General features: G+C 44.2%; 1 protein-coding gene across 1 annotated transcript; it reads left to right on the top strand.

The window, feature by feature from the left end:
* The first annotated feature begins 659 nt into the window (after nucleotides 1-659).
* Nucleotides 660-25,822, top strand: PECR (peroxisomal trans-2-enoyl-CoA reductase). The gene is made up of 8 exons (XM_030579977.1): nucleotides 660-801; nucleotides 4,395-4,528; nucleotides 17,515-17,680; nucleotides 18,811-18,892; nucleotides 21,316-21,412; nucleotides 24,003-24,113; nucleotides 24,805-24,916; nucleotides 25,051-25,822. The coding sequence occupies exons 1-8, from the start codon at nucleotides 672-674 to the stop codon at nucleotides 25,137-25,139; spliced, it is 921 nt and encodes a 306-aa protein (XP_030435837.1). The 5' UTR covers nucleotides 660-671; the 3' UTR covers nucleotides 25,140-25,822.

Below are 25,822 nucleotides of genomic sequence, written 5' to 3'. Positions count from 1 at the left end.
AGACGCTCCTGCCTCCAGCGGGGGGGGGGGGTGTTGGAGACGCTCCTGCCCCCAGCCGGTCTGCGGTTGCGGGGGGTGGGGTGTTGGAGACGCTCCTGCCCCCAGCCGGTCTGCGGTTGCGGGGGGGGGGGTGTTGGAGACGCTCCTGCCCCCAGCCGGTCTGCGGTTGCGGGGGGTGGGGTGTTGGAGACGCTCCTGCCCCCAGCCGGTCTGCGGTTGCGGGGGGGGGGTGTTGGAGACGCTCCTGCCCCCAGCCGGTCTGCGGTTGCGGGGGGTGGGGTGTTGGAGACGCTCCTGCCCCCAGCCGGTCTGCGGTTGCGGGGGGGGGTGTTGGAGACGCTCCTGCCCCCAGCCGGTCTGCGGTTGCGGGGGGGGGGTGTTGGAGACGCTCCTGCCCCCAGCCGGTCTGCGGTTGCGGGGGAGATGCCCCTGCCCCCCAGCCGGGTCCCGCTGTCGGACACTCCGTCCCCCCGCTGGGGGTGGCAGAGGGCGCTGTCCCCAGCCCGGGCCTACGGTCGGGACGGGGCGGGAACCCGGCCGAGGAAGATGCTTCTGCCGCCGCCGCCGCCTCCCACCCTCCGCCCCGGGCGTGTCTGGGGGCGGGGCCACGGCGGGTCACGTGGGAGGGCGGGGCGCCTCTGGGGCCGGGGTGCGGCGGGCGCTGCGGGAAGATGGCGGCGCAGGGCAGCGGCTCGCGCTGCGGGGTTCTGGCCGCCGGGCTGTTCCGTAACCAGGTGGCCATCGTGACCGGCGGCGGCACCGGCATCGGCAAGGCCATCAGCGCCGACCTGCTGGGCCTAGGTGGGGCCGGGGAGCCCTCCGGGGAGGGGGCAGGCAGGCGAAGAATGGGGGGAGCCCTTGCGGGGGGGAAGCTGGCGTGGGGGGGACACTCCACTGAGGAGGTGGGGAGAAGAATAGGGGATCCCCCCAAAGAGTCGGTGCACTGGGGGGCCCTGTGGGAGAAGAAAATGGGGATCCCCCCAAAGAGTCGGTGCACTGGGGGGCCCTGTGGGAGAAGAAAATGGGGATCCCCAGAGGGGAGAGGGAGGAAGCCACTTAAACAGCTTCTGTCACAGATGCTTTATAAACCCTAATTCCGTCTCTCCTCAACGTGTCCTTTAGGATTATATTGCCCAGAGTGGAAGGGAAATTAGTGCAATTTTTGTTTCCAGCTAACAAACTCCCGCTTGTAATTGGCACAATCATGTCTTTATTCAGCCACTGAAACTGGCTTCAGTCAATTAAGCTTAATTTGGTAATTTACTTCATTTAAAAACAGGGCAGATAAAAATCAATGGTTTTAAAAAAAAGATGTTTTGTTTTAAATGGGATGTTTTTGATAAAAAGGCTTTTTCCTCAAAAAGCAGTCTAAAGATAGTTTTAGTTAAGATACATTATAGGTCAAAGATATCTCATTGTGGAACAGAGATTATAAATTCTAATTCTATAGTATGAGACATGTAATGTTTAAGAAAAGTTTTGTAAATGAATTCCAGTAGTTCATGGATTAGGGACCCAATTTTACGGGGTTCCAGGGACTTCTGTATAGAGGATTTAGGTTAATCTTTCTATCTACCCAATGGGACTCCGTGCCCAGTCTAGAAGGTACCATCAGAGATGCTTAGTTTTGCAGTTCTCAGACTGTAGATTTGTATCTCCAAAGAACATGCTTGTTAACAGCAAAAATGTTTTTAAATGAATATAGAGAGGTGAGAAATAGCAGATCTCAACCCTATTGTTCTTCTGCAAATGTGTGTACACAGAGTCAATCCTTTACCTCTCTCTAAAAGTGCAAAGTTTCAAAAAAATCAATGAATAGAAGATTGTGGGGGTAGACTAGATCTGGACAAGAAGAAATCTGGAGATCAATGTGAGAAGGGAGGAACAGACAGTAGAAACAAACGTGAAACTGTTTGAGCAGCATATTCCAGAATGCACTTCTATGTAGAAATCCATGATTAAATCGAGTCCACCCCATTTAAAAATAAGTATAGTTGCACCAGTACAAATTTGGTAGCTAGATGATACCTCAATTTCTGAGGGTACGTCTACGCTACCTACTGGATCGGCGGGTAGCAATCGATCTATTGGGGATTGATTTATCGCATGTAGTGTAGATGCGATAAATCAATCCCCGATCACACTGCCCTCAATTGCTGAATACCAGCTCAGCAAGAGGCGGAAGCAGAGTCAACGGGGGAGTGGCGGCTGTCAATCCCGTGCCGCAAGGATGCAAAGTAAGTGATTTTAAGTCGATCTAAGATACATCGACTTCAGCTACACTATTCTCGTAGCTGAAGTGGCGTATCTTAGATGGATATCCCCTCCCCCCCCAGTGTAGACCAGGCCTGAGCTTCCTATGTCTGCTGCAACAGCCTTTAAATCTTGAGTGCCTTAGACTTGACACCTCACCTGTAAACTTGGAGAAAAGGCATGCCTTATGTAAATGGTCATGCCAAAGTGTCTTGGTATTACACTATGCATTTTGTTGGCACAGGTGAGTCATGGACTTTATTTTTTTAATCACTGGTCCAGGACCACTACTTGGAAGATTGTAGTTGTCCTGATCTGTCTGTAGTTGTCCATGGTAAAGCCCCTTTGCAACACATTTCCACAGTATTTCAACAGCCGATATTTTGCAATGCCTGTTGTTAGAGATCTAGGGCCTAGTCCTGAAATACTTACTACTGGGCATAGTACCTATTATGAGTCTATTCACTGATTTCAGTAGGTACAGTCTTGGTAGTTAGCACAATTCCTGATAGTAAAGAATTTGTAGGATTGGACCTTTTTAATGCTTTGCATCAGCCGAAATCTTGGGGTAGTAACTTTTCCAATGTTGTTCATTTCTAATCTATGTAGTTGGCAAGATACGTGCCCTTAATCAGGATATGTGCCCAAGGCCTTCCGTGGTGCTGCTTTGACATAGGTCCAGGCTAGAATCTACTGTGTCTTATATCCTCATAACCCTTTTTTTTTTCTTTTGTATATCATAAGGAGAAATTAGCTGGTTATTCCTATTCACTACTTTGAATGTATTACAGTTTATAGCAAATACAAATGCCATATTTTATTTAGATGTATGGTTATACAGAGAATTAGTATTTTTTGTTAGGTCTTGTTCATTGTCTCATCTTTTATACTTCTTTGCTGAATTAGCATAACTTGTTAATTGGTGATCAAAGTCTTGTCATACCAGAAGTGGCACTTCTGAACTCTACTGCTCTAAACTGTACTAAAAGCTCATGAATAACTTGACTCTTTTGGTCAGGTTATTGTGAACGTGACCCGTGCTCTTCTGCTAAGAGATAGGAGACTTGCGTCTGAGCAGCACTTTTAAAGTCTGCTAACATAAGACGATAGCACCGGGTGACTGAAATGCTCATTTGTAGGGGCATGCTGCTGGCGTACTTCCCTCTGTTTTGATGTCAGGAAACAATGAGAAGTCAAATTCATTCCTAGTGTAACTCCACAAAAATCAGTGGAGTTGCACCAGGAATGAATTTGGTCTGGTTTGTGTACTTCATAGAGTGAAGCCTTCAATGCTGATTTAAAGTAGTCCTGAACACTCTAGCAATCTGTGTGAATCTAATTTGCTTGCAGCAATCTAGATCCTACTGAACAAGTGTCCACACATGGCAAAATAACATTACAGTTGGCACTAACTGAGCTTCCCCACATTGAGCTTTGAAAGCCAAGGATTAAATGGTCTGTGAAGACTGAGCTCCCTTCCCTTCCCACTCCCTCCAGCTCAGGGTGTAAGGATGCTGGAGCAGCATATGGAAAGCTTGCACTCACTACTGCTCGCCATAATGTACCTTTATCTAGTAAAGAAGTTTGGTCTCCAGGGCCATAACGCAGCAACTCTTCTGAACATTAGATAAACATACTACTCACTGAGCTCCAGTAAATGGGCGCTTGTTTGATACAAGGAGTTGAAATACCCTTGAACACTTTTTTTTTTTTTTTTAATTAACAATTCTGAGGTTCTTAATTCATAGATCGGGCAGCCCTGGGCACAGACAACAAAGTAATAACTGGGGGTGCTGTGCTGATTCAACAATTTACAGGCCACCCTAATAATGTCAGTAGTTGTGGAGCAGAGGGAAGCAAATTGCAGCCAAATTTTCAATCACTTCCCTCTAGCACTTTGTGACTCTGCAAATTATCCTGGCTCTGATTGTAGAGCCTTCTTACCTCCAGAACTTACATGAGGGAAAGAAATGTGAACCCACAGAGACCAGAAAGTTACACTGACCGTTGATCTCTAACTTCTAGGCAGCTATTAATGAGCTGTCAGTCTTGCAAGAAATCTCTGACCTTATTAAATGTCTAATACAACTATCCTATTTGAACAGCTTCTGTCTAAGGGGGTTTTGTTTTTGTTTTGACAGGTTGCAATGTAGTTATTGCCTCTCGTAAACTTGACAGGTTACAAACTGCTGCGAAAGAGCTGGCTGCTAAAATCTCTTCCTCAAATCCAGTCAAAGTGACCCCTATACAGTGCAACATCCGCAGAGAAGAAGAGGTAATTCAGACAAATTCCTCTTGTGTTTAAAAGGTTAAAGATGTGTTGAGGCTATTAAAGTTGTCTCAATCCTCAAAGGCTCTTCTTTGGTCTTGCTCAGAAGAATGAATACCATAGATCATGTTAATGCATTGTAGTATTTTTTTATTTTACTGTTACAAAACTTTAGATGCAGGGGAAGGGAGGATAGAAAGGACTGAAATTAACCATTTCCTGGAGGTTGCCTGTTACTGCAGGAAATTATTATACTGGATACGTCCTCCTGATCCTGGTGAGGGGGGGAAAAACATGGGATCAAAGTGGTTGAGCCCTGGAGCTAATGTACTCCTCCCTGGACTGGGGATTGGAATGCCTCCTGTTGCTCTGCTGCAACTTGTCTGGACAGCACCCCGATGCTGCTCCTAGGTAGGCCAAAGGAATTTAATCTTTCTTCATGAGCTGAAGGAAAATAACTGTGATAATGGGCTTGGAATATGTACTGTACAGCTGTGTGAGAGGAGTCACCTCCTTTAGGCAACTCTTTAAGCAGGAAAATGCTTGTAATTTGAATGGTCTTCTGTGTGACACAAAACTTGCTGAAAATCTTAAATGCTTCTCATGGCTGAAGGTCTTTATGCTTGTAGATCATGGGGCTCAGACTGAAAGTGATTGACACAGGCTTGATTAACTGTTAACTAACTGGCTGAATACTGGATTGCCAACTTCTTTTGAATTAAGAAGTGATTGAAGACTTTGGACGATGTCATAAAGCCTGCTTGAGAGCAGAGGAGTGGGAGGGGGACAGGTAATCTGTTTCTCTTGTAAGGATTCTGACCTTAATATCCAATTAAAATTGGAGAAAGCTTTAATAATTTAGAACTGAAGATGAACTGTGTTCCAGTCTCTAGATCTCTCTAAAATCTGGCAGGTGAATGAATGCCTGCTTGTTGTTACTTATAAATAAACATTAAAAAATATAATGATTGAGCCTGTCCTTTATTCTAACACAATCTTGAACAAGTTCATGAAAATACCTAAACTTCCTGATCTGTGACAGCAATCCTTGACTCATCTGGTGAATTTTCCTAACCACTCAAAGCGCAACAAAATTTAAAAGCCCATAGCTACCCTTCAATAGCTATATACATTCTAAACCCATCTGGTCAATTTTACTACCATAAAACAATCAGCATAAAATAATAGAATAAAACAGCTAATAATGCCATAAGAGATTTATAACAATGTACCTGGTGCCTTTCAGCTGGAAAGCCCCCAAAGGGGCTGTCCAGAGTGTTTCAATTCACTGGCCAGTGAATTTCAGCTCAGTATCTACCAGCAGCAGCAATGCTATGGAATAGGTTAGGACAGATGGCAAAAGTCAACTTGAGCAGTTGAAGCTACAAGGGCAATGTAAATAGGGGGAATAGAAATACCAGAGTCAAATAGTATCAGAGGAGTAGCTGTGTTAGTCTGGATCTGTAGAAAGCAACAGAGTGTCCTATGGCACCTTATAGACTAACAGACGTATTGGAGCATAAGCTTTCATGGGTGAATACCCACTTCGTCAGACACATGTAATGGAAATTACCAAAGGCTGGTATAAATATGCAGGCAAGAATCAGTCTAGAGATAACAAGGTTAGTTCAGTCAGGGAGGATGAGGCCCTCTTCTAGCAGCAGTTCTTACTATAGTTATTTTCCCCATTTTAAAGATTGATGTACAGAGAAGTGACTTATCCAAGATGCCACAGTGGATCCATCAAGGTAGGAAAAGAATGCCAGAGACCCTACTTGCAGCTATATTCAGTAACCATTAGATATAGGTAGTTCTAGTTTTTATTTTTTTGTGGCCCTCTAGCCTAATGTCTGGTATAATGTGGGCCATGGAATTACAGGACAAAATTCTTGCATCAGGTTCAATAACTTCTGGTTGAATTAGAACATCTCTCATAAAGGCATCAGTCTTGTTCAAAATACTTAATTCTAATGATTAATAACTTTCACTGTTAAATTGTGCTATATTTCTAGTATGAATGTCAAGCTGCAGCTTCCAGACGTTAGCATACAAAGTCATAACGAGCCATGGTAAAGAACTCTATCGGATATCTCCTCCCTGTGTAGATCCTCGCAGACTGAGATCAAATCTCTCTGAGCTCTTTTTTTGATGAGCTCTTCTCTGGACCCTCTCTAACTTCTCAGCATCTCCCTTGACCTATGGACAGCAGAACCAGATGTACTTCTCTCCCTAACATATGGTCGGATTTCAAATACATTTTGATATCCATGAGAAGTCCTGAATAAGAAAATGAAACTTTCATCCTATGTTCCTTAGGTACAGCCTGTAATTCTTCTTAGCTAACTTCATGGGTTGCATTCATGGGTTCCCATTTAAGTTGTGTGTGTTTAACATTCTCTGCTTCTGGACTTTCCAAGCGTTACTACATTATCACCATTTAGTTCTTTCCTAAAATCAAACAGATATTTGAGCAACCTATTGCTCCAGTTTCTAAATCAGACTTGTGTGAGTGGAGGTTACCAGAGTACTTCCTCAGCCCAACAGTGACTGTAAATACTGTTTACAGTGCATTTGGCTATCTTGCAGGGAGTGCAGCGAAAGGGTTTTTGGGGTGCTCACCGGCAATCTCTCTAAGCTCTAAAAGAAGACCTGTCTGTCCTTGAATTGAAGGATGGTGGCTGAGACATGGCACTGTCAGAGGAGGGATCCAGTGCAGATATGGAGGATTCTTGGGAAGAGGTTGTGGCCCTGTGGACTAATCCCGAGTAGAGCTGAGACTGGGATAAAAGACTCATGACAGCAGTTTTAAGTATCATTTTGTATTACAGTATAAAAACACAAGACCGATGTCTTTTTTGGCTGCAATCTCATCATCTTTGTGATATCTCAAACACTTAGAAAAGTAAACCTTCTATTTAAAAATACAAAACAAAAAGCCAGAGAAATCAGGTACAGGAGCAAGGTGTGACCTAGTGTGCCTGGGGTAGCCCTTACTGAAAATGCCAAAGTCTGGGCAGGCTGCAAAAAGGAGAGCTGATTCTTCTAAAATTAGTGGATAACACTGAGGCTAGACTCATTAATCAGTCACAAACTGTGCTACACTGGTTATTGGCAGGGCTGCCCAGAGGATTCAGGGGGCCTGGGGCAAAGCGGGGGAATGGACATAAAAAAAGACACCACCTGCTGCGGTGTTTGTACTCACCGGGCGGCGCTCTGAGGCTTTGGCTGCGGGTCCTTCACTCCATGTCTTCGGCAGCACTGAAAGACCTGTGGCCGAAGACCCAGAGCGAGTGAAGGGCCTGCCGCCGAAGACCCGGACTGCTGCCGGGTGAATAAAAATTAAAAAGGCGCCTCTAGCCTGGGAAGGTCTCCTCATGGCTTGCGGGGCCCTGCGGGGCCTGGGACAAATTGCCCAACTTGCCCCTCCCCCCTTCCCGGCGGCCCTCGTTATCAAGAAGCTTAAAAAGAAATCACACAGCCTCCTTTATTGCATTCCAGTAAAGTATTGCATTCTGGCTTCCAGTCAGCACGTAGTCCAGTACAGTGAGACGTTATTTAAAAAACTCTGCTCACTCTACAAAATATTTTTCTGGCCCCAAAGGGCCAGCACATTGTCAGGTCAATATTAGGTTGGATCTTACCCAAAATACCATGTTGCCAGCCAATCCTTTAGTGTCTAAATCTAAAGAACAAGAAGAGAGTTGTTAAATGATAAAGCACTCAAATACATACAGAGATGCAAAGTCCATGTATCAGGTTCTTAGCACTGTTGGTGAGTTTCCTGGTTTGAAAGTCCCTCTGGAGCACATCCATAGCTTGGATGGGTCATTCAGTCCTTTGTTAAAAGCTTTTTCCGTTTGTAGAAAAGTTACTCCAGAGGTAAGAAGCAGAAATGAAGACAAAATGGAGATGCTGCTGCTGCCTTTTGTATTCTTTAGCCATGAGGCTTGTACTTCCTGTATCCCAAACGCAAGCTTCACAGCACATGGAAAAGCCTTAGAGTTCTTTGTCCACAGGCATGCTGACTCAGCAGGTATAGTCTCTGGCTTTTTTTCAATGGGTATATTGTACAGTTGATGACCCTTGATGGGCCATTGAACAGGCTAGGCTATGCTGATGCCAATCTGGCAGTGTCACCTAGAAATACAGCACAAGTTTGGAAATACAGATATACCATACAAAGCTATAACTCATAATACAAAGGTAATACACACCTATAAACAGGATCATCATACTTGGCAATTTGTAACATTTTTGCAGACACCTCAGGGTTATCTGGTCAGATTCATTGTAATTTTATAATATTGGTGTCAATATCATAAACTGTCCTACATATTCCATACAGTGTCACACAAGGCATCTCTTTTCTCCTGGAGCCCTTCATGGCTCCAAAGACAAGTAAGAATTTTATCTCCGTTTTAACTCCAGAGAAACTGCAGCAGAGATTCTTGAGTAGAGGAGCTCTAAGGAGGATGTCAAGTGTCAGAGGGGTAGCCGTGTTAGTCTGGATCTGTAAAAGCAGCAAAGAGTCCTGTGGCACCTTATAGACTAACAGACATTTTGGAGCATGAGCTTTCGTGGGTGAATACCCACTTCGTCAGATGCATGTCATCTGGGACGAAGTGGGTATTCACCCACGAAAGCTCATGCTCCAAAATGTCTGTTAGTCTATAAGGTGCCACAGGACTCTTTGCTGCTTCTAAGGAGGATGAAACTGCTTTCAGAATCGCCAAAAGATCTTATTCTGCTGTTCTAAATCTCCTAATAGAACATCTAATGTGAAGATGACATAGTGTTCACTCTATCTTGTCTGCCTAGTTTGAAAAAGCATCACACAAAGCTTTTGAGGTTGCATCTCTCCACATGTAGCGCTTGCATTTGGGCTGTCAGGGCTCTCGTCAGCCTACAAAGTGCTGAAGAAGCCCTATTGAGCACTGCAGGAGAAGATTTATGCTAGACATCCGGGGAATAACTTAATTAATGCAAGTTTTGATATTTCTTTTAATCTTTATCCTCAGGGGCCTTCTTGCTTTCTAGCTAAGATTTCTTTTCACTAAGTATGCCAAAAATAATCCTGCTTGCTGGTGAAGGGCTTTCATAAATAGTGCCTCACCTGTCAGGTTCCTTTAATTAAAAAGACAATGCTGCTGCTTTATTGTCTTGCTACACTTTACAAAATACTGTATGTAAAACAACTAGAAACAAGTCTGTTTTGTTAAGGCTATTGGGAAAAGAAATTCTGGAACATGGCTGTGTAAAGACCTGGGTTTCTCTATTCTATTTCCATGGGCGAAGGGATGTTTCATCTGGAACAGCAAATTTGGGTCTCTGATGCCGCTCTTTGGAATAGAGCATATGTGGTGATTAGTATGGGCTCACTGAGGTCATGAGGCAGTAATGATCTTAGTGATTTGGATTGAATACTAGTCAGTATCCCACACTTGCTGTTACAGATGCGAGAGGGAGGGAGAGTGCATTCAGCTTCTGGTGGCCAAGATCCAAACTAAGTGGCTGTGTTTCCCTTGTGTCAGGCCAACCCCCTTTCCTCAAGTTCCAAGGAACCTACCACTATTTAGTTCTTGTACCCCACTCTGTTGGCTGCAGGGATGGAGGAGCCCCACGATTCCTTTTTCTGGCTGCTGAGCGGGGAAGAGGCTTTTCCCTGTCTGCTTGATGTTTGGAGGAAGAGTCGTCCTCCCCACATTTCCTGTGTAGCCGTGGAAGAGGGGTGGAGTTGAGACTCCTTCTCTACCACCTGCACAATCTGGGTACAGGTTCCAGGACAGGCTTCTTTCTCCTCTTCCTTCATGGGAGAGGGATGGCCTTCTCTGCCCAGCTCCTGCTTCTCCACTGCCTCTACATGGGTGAAGGAGAGGGTCCTAGTACCTGCAATGACACCGGGTCTTTCTTCCAAGCATAGGTAAGCTGGGATTCTTGGTGTGCTTGAGATCAACCAAGTACTCTTAGCATTCCCAGGACTGCATCAGTGTCCCCTACTTCAGGATTGCAAAAACTTCCGTGGATGAGGAAACTGGGGAATGAGACGCTGATTGGATACCGAACAGACAAGGCCCTTTGGGAAGGAGAGGTTGTGTGCTGTCGCTGCAGTAATGCGGAGCACTGTAGCTCATTTGAGCATTCAGGAATGGCTTCCTTTTCCAAGAGACCTAAAATCCTCAAGCTTTACTGTAACTCTCTCTACTGACAGTTAAATGTAGCCCACATTGGTATAAAAATACTCCATATCTATCATGCAGGGAGTCTGTAGTGGCAGAATGTGGTTTGACAAATAGTGAGTAAGAGATTTCCACTGTGTTTAAAATAGCAGCTGATAACACATAATGAACTTCCCTCATCTCAGGTGAAAGGGCCTCCTGTTGTCTTGATACACAAATACCACAATTGCTAGCCTTTGATTCTCTGCACTCTCTGGACAATTGGAAAAAAGCAAATATAGTGCCCATCTTTAAAAAAGGGAAGAAGGAGAATCCAGGGAAATACAGACTGGTCAGCCTCACCTCAGTCCCTGGAAAAATCATGGAGCAGGTTCTTAAGGAATCCATTTTGAAGCACTTGGAGGAGAGGAAGGTGATTCGGAACAGTCTACATGGATTCACCAAGGGCAAGTCATGCCTGACCTACCTGATGGCTTTCTATGATGAGATAACTGTCTCTGTGGATATGGGGAAAGCCACAGTATTCCTGGCAGTAAGTTAAAGTATGGATTGAATGAATGGACTATAAGGTGGATAGAAAGCTGGCTAGATTATCGGGCTCAACGGGTAGTGATCAACAGCTCGATGTTTAGTTGGCAGCCAGTATCAAGCGGAGTGCCCCAGAGGTCGGTCCTGGGGACGGTTTTGTTCAACATCTTCATTAATGATCTGGATGATGGGATGGATTGCACCCTCAGCAAGTTTGCAGATGACGCTAAGCTTGAAGCGAAGGTAGGTGTTGTCAGGTGCTACCAGTGTGGTGCTCTGCTCTGTTCAATATTGATATCGATTGGCTGCATGCGTGTGTTCCCTCTGTGTGCTGCCCCAGCTCTGCGCAGATAGCTGACACAGAGACCCCGAGAGAACCCCCAATGACCACAGACTCTAGTAAGGTATGAAGGCACGTCGGCCAGGTTTATTGTCGAAGAGAAACAGAGTCTCCAGCTCCCTGGCAAATTAAGTCCAAGATGCTGCTAAGGTGCAGCTGGCCAGTACTTATGTGCTTCCTGGCAATAGACTCAGCTCAGTCAGTGGCGAGACTTTCCACTGCCCCCTAGGCTGGACAAAGACACTGCCCCAGGGATGTATTCTTATACACAGGTACAAACAAGTTACACATCACTCCTGACATATTGAGGTGCAACCCTTCTACGTAGCAAGGTACAACCCCTTCTACGTAGTAAGGTGCCGCCTCTCACCTTGTACATGTTGGTTCGAACAAAACCACTCTATCCACCATATTACCCTTCTGTCCCTGTCATTGGGATGGATCAGCTTGTTCCTTGTTATCTGTGTGGAGTGTACAAGTATGTGAATGTTCTGATGTCTGGTGTCAGTACCTTTTAGGTATGTCTCTTTTTGCAGCATCAGCCCTTTCCTTGCCAGCTTCTGTGAGCAGGGCCTGCCTCTGGCTCACAGCTTAACTTTGCTTTCTGTTAGCAAAGTCTTGACCATTACTTTAGTTCAGGCCTTAGGCCTCATACCGGGCCTCTGATATCAAGGTTTATATTTCAGGGCCTCCTCATACTACAGTAGCTACGCTGGAGGGTAGGGATAGGGTCCAGAGTGACCTAGACAAATTGGAGGATTGAGCCAAAGAAAAGAAATCTGATGAGGTCAAACAAGAACAAGTGCAGAGTCCTGCACTTAGGATGGAACAATCCCGTGCAGTGCTACAGGCTGGGGACTGACTGGCTAAGCAGCAGTTCTGCAGAAAAGGACCTGGGGATTAGGGTGGATGAGAAGCTGGATATCAGTCAACAGTGTGCCCTTGTTGCCAAGAATGCTAATGGCATATTGGGCTGCATTAGTAGGAGCATTGCCCGCAGATCGAGGGAAGTGATTATTCCCCTCTATTTGGCACTGGTGAGGCCATATCTGGAGTATTGTGTCCAGTTTTGGGCCATCCACTACAGAAAGGATGTGGACAAATTGGAGAGTGGAGGGCAACGCAAATGATTAGGAGGCTGAGGGAACTGGTCTTATTTAGCCTGCAGAAGAGACGACTGAGGGGAGATTTGATAGCAGCCTTCAGCTACCTGAAGGGGGGTTCCAAAGAGGATGGAGCTCGGCTGTTCTCAGCTGTGGCAGATGACAGAACAAGGAGTAATGGTCTCAAGTTGCGGTGGAGGAGGTCTAGGTTGGATATTAGGGAGAAACTATTTCACTAGGAACGTGGTGAAGCACTGGAATGGGTTACATAGGGAGGTGGTGAAATCTCCATCCTTAGAGGTTTTTAAGGCCAGGCTTGACAAAGCCCTGGCTGAGATAGTTTAGTTGGGGATTGGTCCTGCTTTGAGCAGGGCATTGGACTAGATGACCTCCAGATGTCTCTTCCAACCCTAATTTCTATGATTCTATCAATTACTCACTGAGTTTCTTAATATGTCTTAAGTTCTCTAATGTTCGTATCTCCACACATGCCCCTCTCTGTTGAAGTAGGTCAGTTTATTATCCTCATTTCACAGATGAGGAAACTACATGCCACAGTGTGGTGTGGTTAGACTAAGGTCACAAAGTGATTCAGTGTCAGAGCAGAGACTGGAATCCTGGTCGTCTAGTTCTTCTTTTTGATCTTTAGGTCAGTGGTCCCCAAGCTGTGGGGCATGCCCCACAAGGGGGGCACGGAGGAACATTTGGGAGGGCCCATGGTGGGGCCGGGGCCAGCCCCCATGTGGGATGGGGAGGGAGCACCACGCTTCCAGCCCTGCTTTGCCCGCAGATCAGCTTCTCCCCCAACTCCGTTCAGCTCCACCTCCAGGCCCAGCTCCGTTCTTACTCCCTCTCCTCCCCCAGACCAGCTCCGCTGTCAGCCACTGCTTCACTCTGTCTCCTGTTCCAGCTCCAGCCTGGCTCTGCCTTCATTCCCTCTCCATCCCTGGCTCCAGTTTCTCCCCAGCTTGGCTTTGGAGGGATTGGGGAGGGGAGGGTGGACAGATTCCATTACTGGTAAAGGCAGGGTGCATCTGGAAAAAGTTTGAGCACCACTGCCTTAAGTGATTGAATAATCCAGTGTATATCTCTACTTTTGCTTCCAGAGAGGAAATTTCCATTAGCTGGGCACTGAAAATCTATACAGGGAGACTTTCAAATTCAGGATCAGTACAGAACTCTTTCCTTGCTTTCCCCCATGTGAGCTGTAACTGGTTCTGCTGATAAATCTTTCTCTCTCACTGCACTGGCTGTGGTTACTGTAACCAGAAGAAACCCTGCAGTGATTTCAAAGTGTGCTTTCATTTGGTGAATTATTTAGAGGACAGCTGTAGTGTGAAAGTATGGAAGTTTCCGAGCTGGACTGGAAACAAGAGAGAGCAAGGCTGGCACACAGAAAACAGGACTATTTTATTTATATTTTTTATTTTGCTGACAAAATGGTCAGACAGTAGACAGAATGATCTGTTTTGGTTAAAATCCCCAAATGGTCTGTGTTGGAGAGTAAATAGCTTATTTAAAAATGTTCAGTTCTCCCCTTCTGTTTTATTTTCTTCCTCCATGAAAGACCTTGTGTTATGGATGGATATGGTTTTGTCTAGAATAAATTATTCCCACTCCTTGAATCTGCCAGGGTGGATTATAAGTAGGGCTCAGTGCCCTCCACAGCTGCAGGATTGTGTTCTACAAGCTATTTTGTTTTTTATTTTTTTCAAATAAAGTTTCTAGTCTCCTTCAGCTAGCTCTGAAAGACATGATCTGAGGTCTTGTCTAAACACAAAAGTTGCACTCTTTTTACTCTAAATTGGTTTTTAAACTGCTTTAGCTATATGGATGCAAAACCATGTATAGACACTTATATCGGTTTATGACTGGAATACTTGGGGTTTGGCTTAAAGCTAAAGAACTTAAACTAAATGTTCAAACCGCCTCTTGCACCCAGTTTAACAGTATCAGTTAAAAATCAGACCATTAGTTAAACTGGTACGGTCTTAGTGTAACCAGTACAAATGCTTTCTTCCTTAATATGCAGTGTTGTGTAAGCTTGAAAGCTTGTCTGTCACCAACAGAAGTTGGTCCAATAAAGATGTTACCTCACCCACCTTATCCTTCTTCCAGAGTGACAGCCAGAAACAATAACTGTGAGAGGTCTGAAGTACCCCATTTTGCTGAATGGGATGTTTACTCTGATATCCTAAACATGACTATTTAAATGTCAAAAATTACTGTTTCATAGTTTACCATTTTAGCAGAAATATCTAAAAAATATGTCTATCCTGCTATTCTAATCTGCCTCCTGTACTCCTCTGGGAAACAGAACTTAAACTCAAATTACATAAGGTATTTGCACAGCTCCCATCCCTTTTGTATCTCGATATCAAGCTACTGGATTGATCATATGTATTTACTTAGAAGTTTTTGATTATGTATCTAAACCGCTGCAGGATTTCCAGTGTGTCACACCAAAGTGGAACACATAGGGCATCAGTCACTAGGCATGTGGCAGGCACTGTCCTTTTTCTCCCACTATGTCCTAGCATTCTGCCCACAGCGTACATCAGGTTGGCTTTCAATCACTAGTAAACTTGATTTAATTCAGGCTTCAGTCATTTCTTTGTTTATCTCCCTTCCTACAGCAAAGTTCATTCTCATTGGTTGTTACAGCAGTTTTCGCTCACCTTATTAGAGCAATGTTACTTGGTATCAGTCACACTGGTATTCCTGTATGTCTGTTCTAGTTAATAATGGGGGAAGGCTGCTGTTTTGTACCTGAATTAAGTAATGCCCCTCAATCTGATGTTTAGTAAGTTGTAGTTGATAACAAAATGGACTCTCAACCTTTTAATGTTCTAATAATGCAGATGTAGATTTGCCATTAACTTAAAATCTTACATCTTTACTTGGGGATATAAACTTTCAACTGTATAATACTTATCATCCAAAGTGTGTACAAGAGTCACTTCACCTGCTACTGAAATGCAGCTACTTCTGAAGAGGAACATAACTGCTGTTGCACAGTGTATGGCAATACTACACACAGTTCAGGACAAAAGGTGAAGCTGCCTATCTCAAACTGAAACTCTCCAGGGGGAATTTTTGGCAAGTAGTAAGCACTTACTTAAGTAAGGACATTAAGCTCTAGTCTTAAAATTATTTTCATTGTTATCTTACTTCATTGTTTTTATTCTGTTGAATAAAAAGCTCACCCAGTTGTATTGCTCAGACTATTCCCACCGCAGTCTCCTGGCCTGTCAGTGAAGATGAACAGCAGCTGAAACAATCATGAATAATATGTTAATTCCTGTGGAGAACAGTAAGAGATGAGTTTCTTTGGGCAAAATGTTCTCCTCGTACATAGTAATAGCTAAAAGTTGGTACTTACAGAGTTTTCACTTTTTTATAATGTGCTGTAGACTGAATATTTTATTCAGTGACTAGCAGCTTATCTAATCACCTGTTAGACTTTGTATTCATTTGTTTGAACTCTGTCAGGTTCAAGGTACTTTCCCTGTTCTCCTCCCTCGCCCCCGTGGCCATGGGCGGCTCTAGCTTTTTTGCCGCCCCAAGCACAGCAGTATCAGTGCTTTCCTGTTCCACATCTCTGGACTATGATTTCTAACAAAGGGGAGCTCTGAACAATGGACTGAGGACCCCTCAATCTTTTGGGTGAACCAGAGAGACTAATTGCAAATTAGCAGATTTAACATCACTACTACGATCGTGATACACAAACTCTGAAATCAACTGTAATGGAAATGATTCATTTTAACCATTTAACAACTCTTGTGCTTTCTTTTATATATTAATAAACCTGTAGTTTTAGTTTATTAAAGGATGGGTTACCAGCATGGTTTTGGGGTGAAATCTTGAAGTAAGTGGCGAGCTCTCTGGAGCTGGAAGAACCTAATATATGTGATTTATGAGTTTAATAATCATTTATCACAGACATCTGGTTTGTCTGAGTGGTGCATGAGGGGCTAGCGTGCCTGCAGGGGGCTCTCTGTGGCTTCATGATAACTTGTATAGTATTTTGGAAGTGCTCATTTGTTACTGGTTTGGTGAAATCTTCTAGAATATACCACCAGTCTGGGGTACTTGCCCTGTATTTTGGCAGTCTGACCTGAGACTGGCATTCTTAGCTGTGTCCCATACCAGGCAACATGACACAGGAAGATCATCTCTGGTGGATGTGGTCAATATAGCCTCATATTTCACTTGAGAACGCTGATTGATGTATTACTGCCCTTCGCAAGCAGCAAGGTTCTTTAGACATTGAAGCTATGTGTGTGTATGAAGATTACTTCCTCAGCTACTGAAGTGCAGCACTTTCTGAGGATGTGATACAGTAGCCATTATAACCCGCAACACGATATGACTGCTTCTAGAACAGAAAGTGAATTAAAAATATTGTATCCATTCAGAATGGCCCTGAATTTAAGTACTGGAAGGCATCAGTAACTACCTTATGTGGAATTTGGCCAGGACCCAACCCAGGAAAAGTGCCATAGGAATTTTAGTAACTTTGAATGCCTCATTTTTACATTTTATCAAAAAAACATAACCTCCAACTGCACAGCTTCCCCTTTATTTCAATACTTCCAGCACCTGGGTTATTCTTGGGAGATCTCCCATCCAAATACTGACAGCCCAGTTAACTGGAGCTGTCAAGTTGAGCTCTCACAACCTGAGTACAGTTGCAAGGTTGTTGCCTAGGAGAACTTGTGGAAGGCCGGTCAGTGCATTGGCACATTCTTTTTGTAGATGGGGAGCACACGCTGATAAAATGGGATAGACAGACTAATCCAGTGACCTCTTACAGATATTTTTTTCAATTGCTTTTATTAGGTGGAAGCTTTGGTGAAATCCACACTGGATCTGCATGGCAGGATTGATTTCCTGGTGAACAATGGAGGGGGCCAGTTCCCCAGTCCTGCTGAAGCCATCAGTTCAAAGGGCTGGAATGCTGTCATTGAAACTAATCTGAGTGGGACCTTCTACTGCTGCAAGGCAGGTGAGGACTGGATGTGGCAAGAAATAACAGTAGGTTCAAAAGGCTGCCTGTTGTTTTCCCCCACCACCCCCATCTACACACAATGCAATCACCTTGGATATCTGTTCCCATTAATCTCATCCTAAACTAAATATACTGTATATACTCGTTCATAAGCCAAATGTTTTTGGTAAAAAAGTGATGCATCAGAGAGCGGGGGTTGGCTTATAAATGAGTCTACACCAACATTTGATGATTTTAAAGTCTATGGAATCATTGAATTGAACATCTAATACATTGTTGTCTTGTTTACCTGGAGCATCTGCAGGTATGGAGCCTCTCAGCTCTCTCTGGCCGTTGGCTGGGAAGGGTGAACCGCGGCCACAGGTTGCTGAGGGGCTCCATGCCTGCAGATGCTCCAGGTAAACAAAATGTTCCAGCCCACCAGCGTCTTATCCTGATGGCCAGGAGCCAGAGTTTGCCAACTCCTGAAATATAGGGTCGGCTTATGAAAGGGTCATACAGCTTTTGCTATTTTTACCTAACCATCTTGGGGGGTCGGCTTATAAACGAATGGGCTAATGAACGAGTATATATGGTATATATTTTATGTCTGTTATGAAAAGAGTGGAAGGTAGGTCTTTTGGCTTAAGCCAGGCCTGGGAGTCAAAAAGTCTATTTCCTGTTTTGCCACAGACTTATGTGGCCTTAGGGAAGTCACTTAACCTCTCTAACGCCTGATTTCCCTGTCTGTAAAATCGAAGTAATACTTCTTTCACAGCAGGGATGTGAGGTTAAATGTAAAGTTCACACACTGTGATCCTTGGATAGAGAAGTGCAAGTTATAAATTATGAATGCAAAGTAGTTTAGTGGGAATCAAGATCCTGGTCCTTCCACCAGAAGTTCTCAGAGTTCTTTGCAAACACTAATGAATTGCTCTTGACATCACATACCTGTTGTTCCCATTTTCAAGATGTGGGGACTGTGGTTTAGGGATGCAAGGTGATTTGTGCAAAGCCTCACGGGAAGTCTGTGGCAGAGCTGGGATTAGACCCAGGAGCCTTGACTCCCACTTGCGTGCTTAATCATTAGGAAAAATCATTTGAAAAGAGACAGATGTTGAGTAGGTTATTTTCCTCCCCTCATACAGTGTACAATGCTTGGATGCGGGAGCACGGAGGAGCCATTGTCAACATTGTAGCTGACATGTGGAAGGGGGTTCCTGGCATGTCGTAAGATTATTTACCTTCCTTCTCCTTTTTGACCTAGCAGTATTAACCACTTTCAGCTGAGCAACCCCAGCAGGGCCTCCTTTTTGAACAGGGGCTGTTCTTACAGAAAATATTCATGCAGTAGGCAGCAACAGGGGCTTGGAAGAGTGGTTATTGCTCTGCCTTGACACACTGTTTCCACACGTCTTTCTGTATGTATTTGCTGTATGTGCAGGGATCTGTCATGAGTTTAGAAGCAGCTGCAGCAATAGGTGGAATCTGTGTTCCACACCAGCTGGACCTATATAAAACCAGGGGCTTGTCTGCACTGTGGCACAGTGTGGGCTGCACGGGTGTGAACTGCAGAGCACACTAGGAAGGGCTGCACGCTAACTACCCTATGTGGATGCTGCTGGCACGAATTAGTAGTGTTGTTTGAAAGAGGACTGTTACTGGGACTAGGTACAATGGAACCCCCATTTTATCTGACCATCCATTATCCAGCTCTCTGTATTAACTGAACAACCAGCACGTGCATACAGAAGCGGGCCACTGGATGGTGCTGCAGCCTCGCACTTCCCCATTTTCCAGATTATCTGAATTTTTGATTATCCAGCCTGGCCCTAGCCCCTATTAGATTGAATAAACAGGCTGCTGCTGTACCTGTTAGTTCACACCAACAGCACCCACCTGGGGCAGTTAGCATGCAACACTTTGCACTCTGCAGTTCACATCTCCGTAGTCTGTACTGTGGCGTAGTTTAGATGTAGCCCCAAAGCGAAGCATCTATTAAAGTTGTGATGTGGGTGAGAGCTGCCTGTGAGTTCTGTGTTTGCAACTTCTGCACTGGTCCTACCCTAGAGCAGGCTGAGCAAAGTCAACCTATGGCATTAGCCCCCAGTAGCTACACTCAATGGCAAGTGCAGAGCAGGGGAGAGGAAGGGCTAACCCCACTCCACCGGCTTCCAACCCAAGGCCCTATGAAGCTGGGAAATTCCTAGGTAAAGGTTGGAGCATCATCGGCTTCTAATACATTCCCTGGATCACTTCCTACTGCAAGGCTCATCTCAGGAATCTCCTCGGCTGGCAGCGGCTCAGCATCCCAGTCAGTCTCTGTGACTGGCTGGTCATCCGCAGTGTAGTCCAGGTCCATGGTTCCCACTGCTTGGGGAGTTGCTGTGCCTCTGCTGGAGCCCTGCAGCACACATCCTTCCTCCTCCCAAGCCAGCCCAGACTGACCTGGGCTGCCTCTTTTTATCTGTCCCCTCCACCTGGAGCATGTGGCATCCTGGGCCCACAGTGATTGGTCCTGTCCTGGTGGCCCAGTGTAGAGTTGGTACAGCCCCTCACAGAGCGCCCCCAGCATGTTCTGACCTTGTCTCGCAGGTAGCCTCACTCAGCCTTTCCCAATCCCCACCATGTGGATCTCTGTTTTGGAGTGACTTTATCACGTACAGCATCAGGGTTTTATTTGCTGAAAGCTGTGGAGTAGACGGGACCAAGAATTTTACTGCCCCTAATCCTGAGTGGGAATACCAGAGTAAGGTTGATCGGTATAGGCTGACTCCTTTGTATGTTCACTGTTATGCCTTCTCTCTTGAGCAGGAGATCGTGTGTATCTACTTTCAGCAGTTTTCCTTCTCTTGTTGCATCTTTCAGCAGCAACAGGTGCCAAGGCTCTGCAGAGGGGAGCATGAACAATAGGTAGAAGTCACACACACAGAGCTCATAGGTAGCTAGCTCCCAATCATAATGCAGCTCTAGCAGAGGCTGCACTGCTGGAGCCTCTTGTCATAGACAAACCAACATAATGCACTTGCTATACTTTTGTTTGTATTTTTTTCACTTACTGTCTGAGAGCTGGAATCAGGCTAGTCAATGTAAAGATAACTTAGAGATCCACAAGGTGGGGCAGGCACTTCAGTTTGAAGTCCTCTGCTCTGGAATTGACCGATGTGTGAGCTCTCACTGAGAATATACCAACACCACATTTGGGAAATAAACCCAGAGCTGGAGAGCCTGAGCCCCATCTGATTTACTGTAAAACTAAGATGGAAAGAGGTTTCATCGGGGCACTGTCTGGCTTGTTAATCGTGTTTTGTGCTTCTGTACGTTCACACAACTATTGGCAAATTAACTTCTGGGTTTCAGTTGCACTTGATTTACCTGTCCAGCTCTCTGGGGTTCCCTCAGAGAATTATCTCACGCACCCATCTTATGACCTGTAGTCTTTCAGCAGAGCTTCCTCTTGGCTCTTTGCTGTTCCTTAGGAGAACAAGCTTGTTGGAGTTTGCTTAGTAAGCTGGAAGATGCAAGTCTGACTGGCCCAGCCATAAACTCCGTGCTTACTGTTTTATGTTACTTGCATTTTTCAGTGGGGGTAGTGAGAGAGAACACAGTGTTACCTGTTGAAATGGATTCTTTCCTTTCTTTCTCTGTGACAGACATACTGGAGCAGCAAGAGCTGCAGTGGATAACCTAACCAAGAGTTTAGCCATAGAGTGGGCCCACAGTGGAGTGAGAATCAACTCTGTAGCCCCTGTAAGTAACAACACACAATATGATCAAACTTATCAATGGTATAGTCCCAGGTTTAAGACTTTTCAAAGCCAACTGGGGCGGGGGGTAGAAATGCAGAATTTGTGGACGTTGTGTGGCTAAATCCCCATGTCTGCTTTGAACTCTCAATTTGATTTAGCACCACCACTCTGAAGGGTTCTTAACATCTTCAGGGCCCTCTGAGTCTGTTTGCAGTGACTGGATGGTCTGTCTGTCAGGAACATGGGGTCAGTAAAATCACTTCTGCTTCTGTGCTTACATTAGCACTTCCCCTGCTTTTCTTCATTAGAGGAAAGATACTTGGGCAGTGGGGGAGAAATGGCTTTCAAAAGCACATTATGAAAACATACACAATGCTCAGAATTTCAGCGGAGGGTACATGGGTGTGTGATTCAGGAGGTGTCCTATATAGAAAGGATAGTTATGTGATGATGACGCAGGGACTGGGAGTTGAGAAATGGCTTCTGTCCCCAGCTCTGACACAGAATCTCTCTCTCTAGGATGTCAAACAGGTTCTTAATCTCTTTCGCCCCAAATAACCCCATTTTACATATGAGGAAATTATTTGGGGCAAAAGTGGATGTTTGGAGAGTGCAAAAGAATTCGCTATAGAAGAGTGTGTGGTGGTGGTGCTTACATGATTCGTATCAATTAAAGACACACAGACAGGAATGCAATGTACAGCTTAGCTAGAACATGCTTGCCAGATCACTGGGGAACTAATTATGTATTGAGTAGTTGGTTGAAATTATGTTACGGAAAGACTAACTACCTATTCCTAATGCATGCTGCTGTGAATTAAGAGACATGGCAGCCCTAGCTTTGAATGTTGATATTGCTTCAGTTCTAGTTGTTGTAAGTTGCATCCTAAACCACAGTCTGTTTCTGTAGATTTGATTTATTTTTTTGTTGAGAGATATGTGGGGGGAGCAGAATTTTCCCCAGTACTTTCCCATTCAAAATCCATGTTGCATTCTCCTTACAGAAGTCAGAGTTGGGAAACAGGCCAGAAGGGAACCCTTCTTCTGCCTGTATGATATGGCGTGTGTCCAGTTAAGCTTCCTATCCAGAAACAAGCAGTATTGTTGGTATTGAGATGGGCTGTTTAATTGGATGCACACAGTGCAGCTCCATTCCGGTAGAAAAACTCAAGCTTCCTCAGAGGTCTCTGCATTTGGGTAAAGGCTGCATTCTGGCTCCTGTGAAGCTTAATTGATCATATATTTGCAGTGAGAACTACTGAATGACTTAAATGTTTAGATTTTTGCCTAGTTTCTTAGGTTTATTAAGTCTTGGGGAAATAAATTAACATAGCTTGTGTGTAATAAGACATAATGCGTGTCTGGCTTTTTAAAAAGATTTAATAATTATCCATTTAATCATAACAATTATACATTATTGCATATGCCAAGCAGCATCTAGGATAAGTAAACATATATTTTTTTAATTCACACAGTGCCTGTATTTTAATACGTCATGTACCCAGTGCACACTATTATAATTGTCAGATATATCAAATTATGTATTAACATTTGAGGACAGTTATTTACTGGCTGGCCTGTAATGGTTTCATTCCTGTGTCAATTATGAAAATGCATATTGTAGTCAGGAGACACACAGATATGCACAACTATCCTGTATGGGCACACCACTTTTGTGGTAACCCCCAAGAATGTTTCACTGCAGGATCTGGTCAGGGTCACCAAGGAAACATGAATGAGGGAAGCAAAGTGTGTTTCTAAAGGAAATAACTTGCTTGTGCATTTAAACACTATTCCCCTAATTCCCAGAAAGTTGTGGTCCACATTCCTCTAAGACTCCTTTCACCTTCATAGCCACACTATGGATTAATGACATGGAAAATTTTGGTTGGAATTCAGAACATTTCTCCTGTTTACAAAACCAACAGTCTTGAACCATGCAGATTATGCGCATAGCTGGTCATATGACCTTGTGTTCCAATTGCTGTTATTTTCATTTTCTCTCCCCCATCCCTTCTATCTGCTACAACCTTCTTAATCTAAAGTGGAAAGTCTTCAGGGCCGGGACAGTCTTTCTCTGCATCATTACAGAACCTAAAACAGGGGGCCCTGAATCTGGGTGGGACTCTGGGTGGTACCAGAACACACACAGCCAGTGTAGGGGTCTGTAAGAGAAGAAGAAACCTTTGGCCGTCCTATTTGGATTATTTTGCTCTCCTCCAATGAAAGCAAATTTTAAATATTTGTAATTCCAAAAAGAATCTTTTGGGTTCAGATTTTTATATCCAATGTTTGGAGCTGTTGAGCTGAGATTGAGGAATTAATTACAAATTTGGAGAAACTATGATTTTGAATGGAGAGACCAGCATAACAATAACTGATGACTTGAATGACACTGTTATAATCATGAAGATGCTAGTAGCTACCTGCATTATAACTAAAGTGTCTATTATTCTGTCTAAGCCCAGTTTAAAAAACTCACAGCCAAGTACTGTTTAGATAGTAAAAATGTGTCAAGGTTTTAAGCTTTTCAGAGTTTCAATTTATGCAACAATACTTTGATCTCACGATGCTTTTTGTTTTCAATATAGGGAGTAATATTTTCAGAAACTGCTGTTGCAAACTATAAAGAACTTGGTGAAGAGATGTTTAAAAACTACATCCTAAAGATTCCAGCCAAGAGACTGGGAGTTCCTGAGGAGGTAATGCATTTCAGAACATGTTCACTAATTCTACCTCCTGTACCTCTGTCCTGACACCATTATGGTATATGGAAGACAATAAAGGATTAATATTGAGGTGGTGAGGGTGTTAGAAAAGGGAGAGCTTGGAGAAAGGTCCAGTAGTGTGCAAAGAATTGCTTGAAGACTGAAAAAGAATAATCCCATTAGGAGATTTATCCAAATATATTCTGAGAATGTAAAAGATATTGTAAGTACTTGTTCCTGGTATAAGTTCTCAACTTAGTTACACAGGAAGCTGACTAAATGAGAAAAGAATTGAAAGTATTGAACAGTAACATCAGAAAGTAAAAGCATAAGGGATTAAGCCATCTTCCAGTCAAATGGCTGATCAGTCAGAACACTCTTTTCTTTGGCAAAATAATGAAGCCTCTTTAAATCTTTTTCTGGCCTCAGTATGGAAGGTAGAGAGTGACAGTCTGCTGCTCAACTTAAAAATTTTGTTGTATTAAGCCATATTACTTAAGTGGCAGCCATGGCTTCTGTTGGGAACTTGGCTTAAAGTTGCTGGTGACCCATATCCCCAGGTATCTGCACAAAATGAGTATGCCTCAGTAGATGTCTCGCACCTAAATCAGCCATTACATACTTTGTAACAGACACAAATCTGCAGAAATCTGAGTGAGTAAATGGCATAATTCTTCATTGTTAGGTCTCACCTACAGTGTGTTTCCTGCTCTCTCATGCTGCGTCCTTTATAACTGGGGAAACTGTGAAGGTGGATGCTGGTCAAAGCTTATATTCCTCCCCTTGGGAAATACCAGGTAAAAATAGGTTGATGGGATAGTGTCTTCTACTGATGAAACTTGGGAAGGGTGGTGACTGGGTGTGGGAAGATATAAGAATAGAGGGCTAGTTTTGCCGATGAACTGATTGTTTTTGGTATCACTTCTCCCAGATCATAATAGGTGGCCTTCAGCACCAGAAGGAGACAATTCCCAGGCCCTCAGAAAGATGCTTTCTGGCAAGACTGCATCAAAGCTGTGAAGACATGAGACTCTACCCCATCCCCAATGGAAATGCTGACAATCTAACACTTACCTTTGCTTTATAGTTCTAAGTAAATTTGGGTTTCCTGCTCATGATGCAAACACACTGGAGTGTCTTGATCTTCATATATTTGTAAGCTAGCCCATAAAATCCTTATATAGTGAATATTCTCCTCTGAAAACTCCCCCTGCCTCAGAAGGTTTGGGAAGGATCGATTCGTCATGACATCAGCATTCAACAGCTTCCACATGAAAGAAGCAATGAGGTATCCCCAGTAGATGTGGCCAAAATCTTGCTCTAAATCTAGTAAATAAAAAGCCAGGAGAGGCAGGCACTCTCCATCTTAGGCAGGATATTAGCGTAGGCAATATCGAAGTGATTGAAAGAGAAACATCCGTAACCTGTAATGAGTGGGAAATGTCAGCTGAAGCCCTTACCATGGATGACTTTGAAAAGAAAGGAGTTTGAATCTCTGGGGAATGTTAGTTTGTGCACAGAACTAGCATTCTGGGCTGCGTCAGTCTGGGTACTCAGCTCATAGCCTGGGCTGCCCAAGAACGGTTAATTAAAGTGCACACACAGCTGAACTGCACTGGGAATGAGGCAATGCTATCTGTGCCTGATAATACAGTCAATACTTCTGTATCTTTCAAAATCAATAAAACATACAAAGTTGGTGA

The sequence above is a fragment of the Gopherus evgoodei genome, chromosome 11, assembly GCF_007399415.2.
Source record: "Gopherus evgoodei ecotype Sinaloan lineage chromosome 11, rGopEvg1_v1.p, whole genome shotgun sequence".
NCBI classification, from domain to species: domain Eukaryota; kingdom Metazoa; phylum Chordata; order Testudines; family Testudinidae; genus Gopherus; species Gopherus evgoodei.
This window is presented reverse-complemented; position numbering and strand designations above follow the sequence as displayed.

Bases quoted from the DNA above. Each gene is read 5' to 3' on its own strand.
- PECR (XM_030579977.1), top strand. From the start codon at position 672: ATGGCGGCGCAGGGCAGCGGCTCGCGCTGCGGGGTTCTGGCCGCCGGG. The intron at 21,413-24,002 runs GTAAGTAACAAC...TTTTCAATATAG, and splicing joins GAATCAACTCTGTAGCCCCT to GGAGTAATATTTTCAGAAAC. The intron at 24,114-24,804 runs GTAATGCATTTC...CTTCATTGTTAG, and splicing joins GACTGGGAGTTCCTGAGGAG to GTCTCACCTACAGTGTGTTT.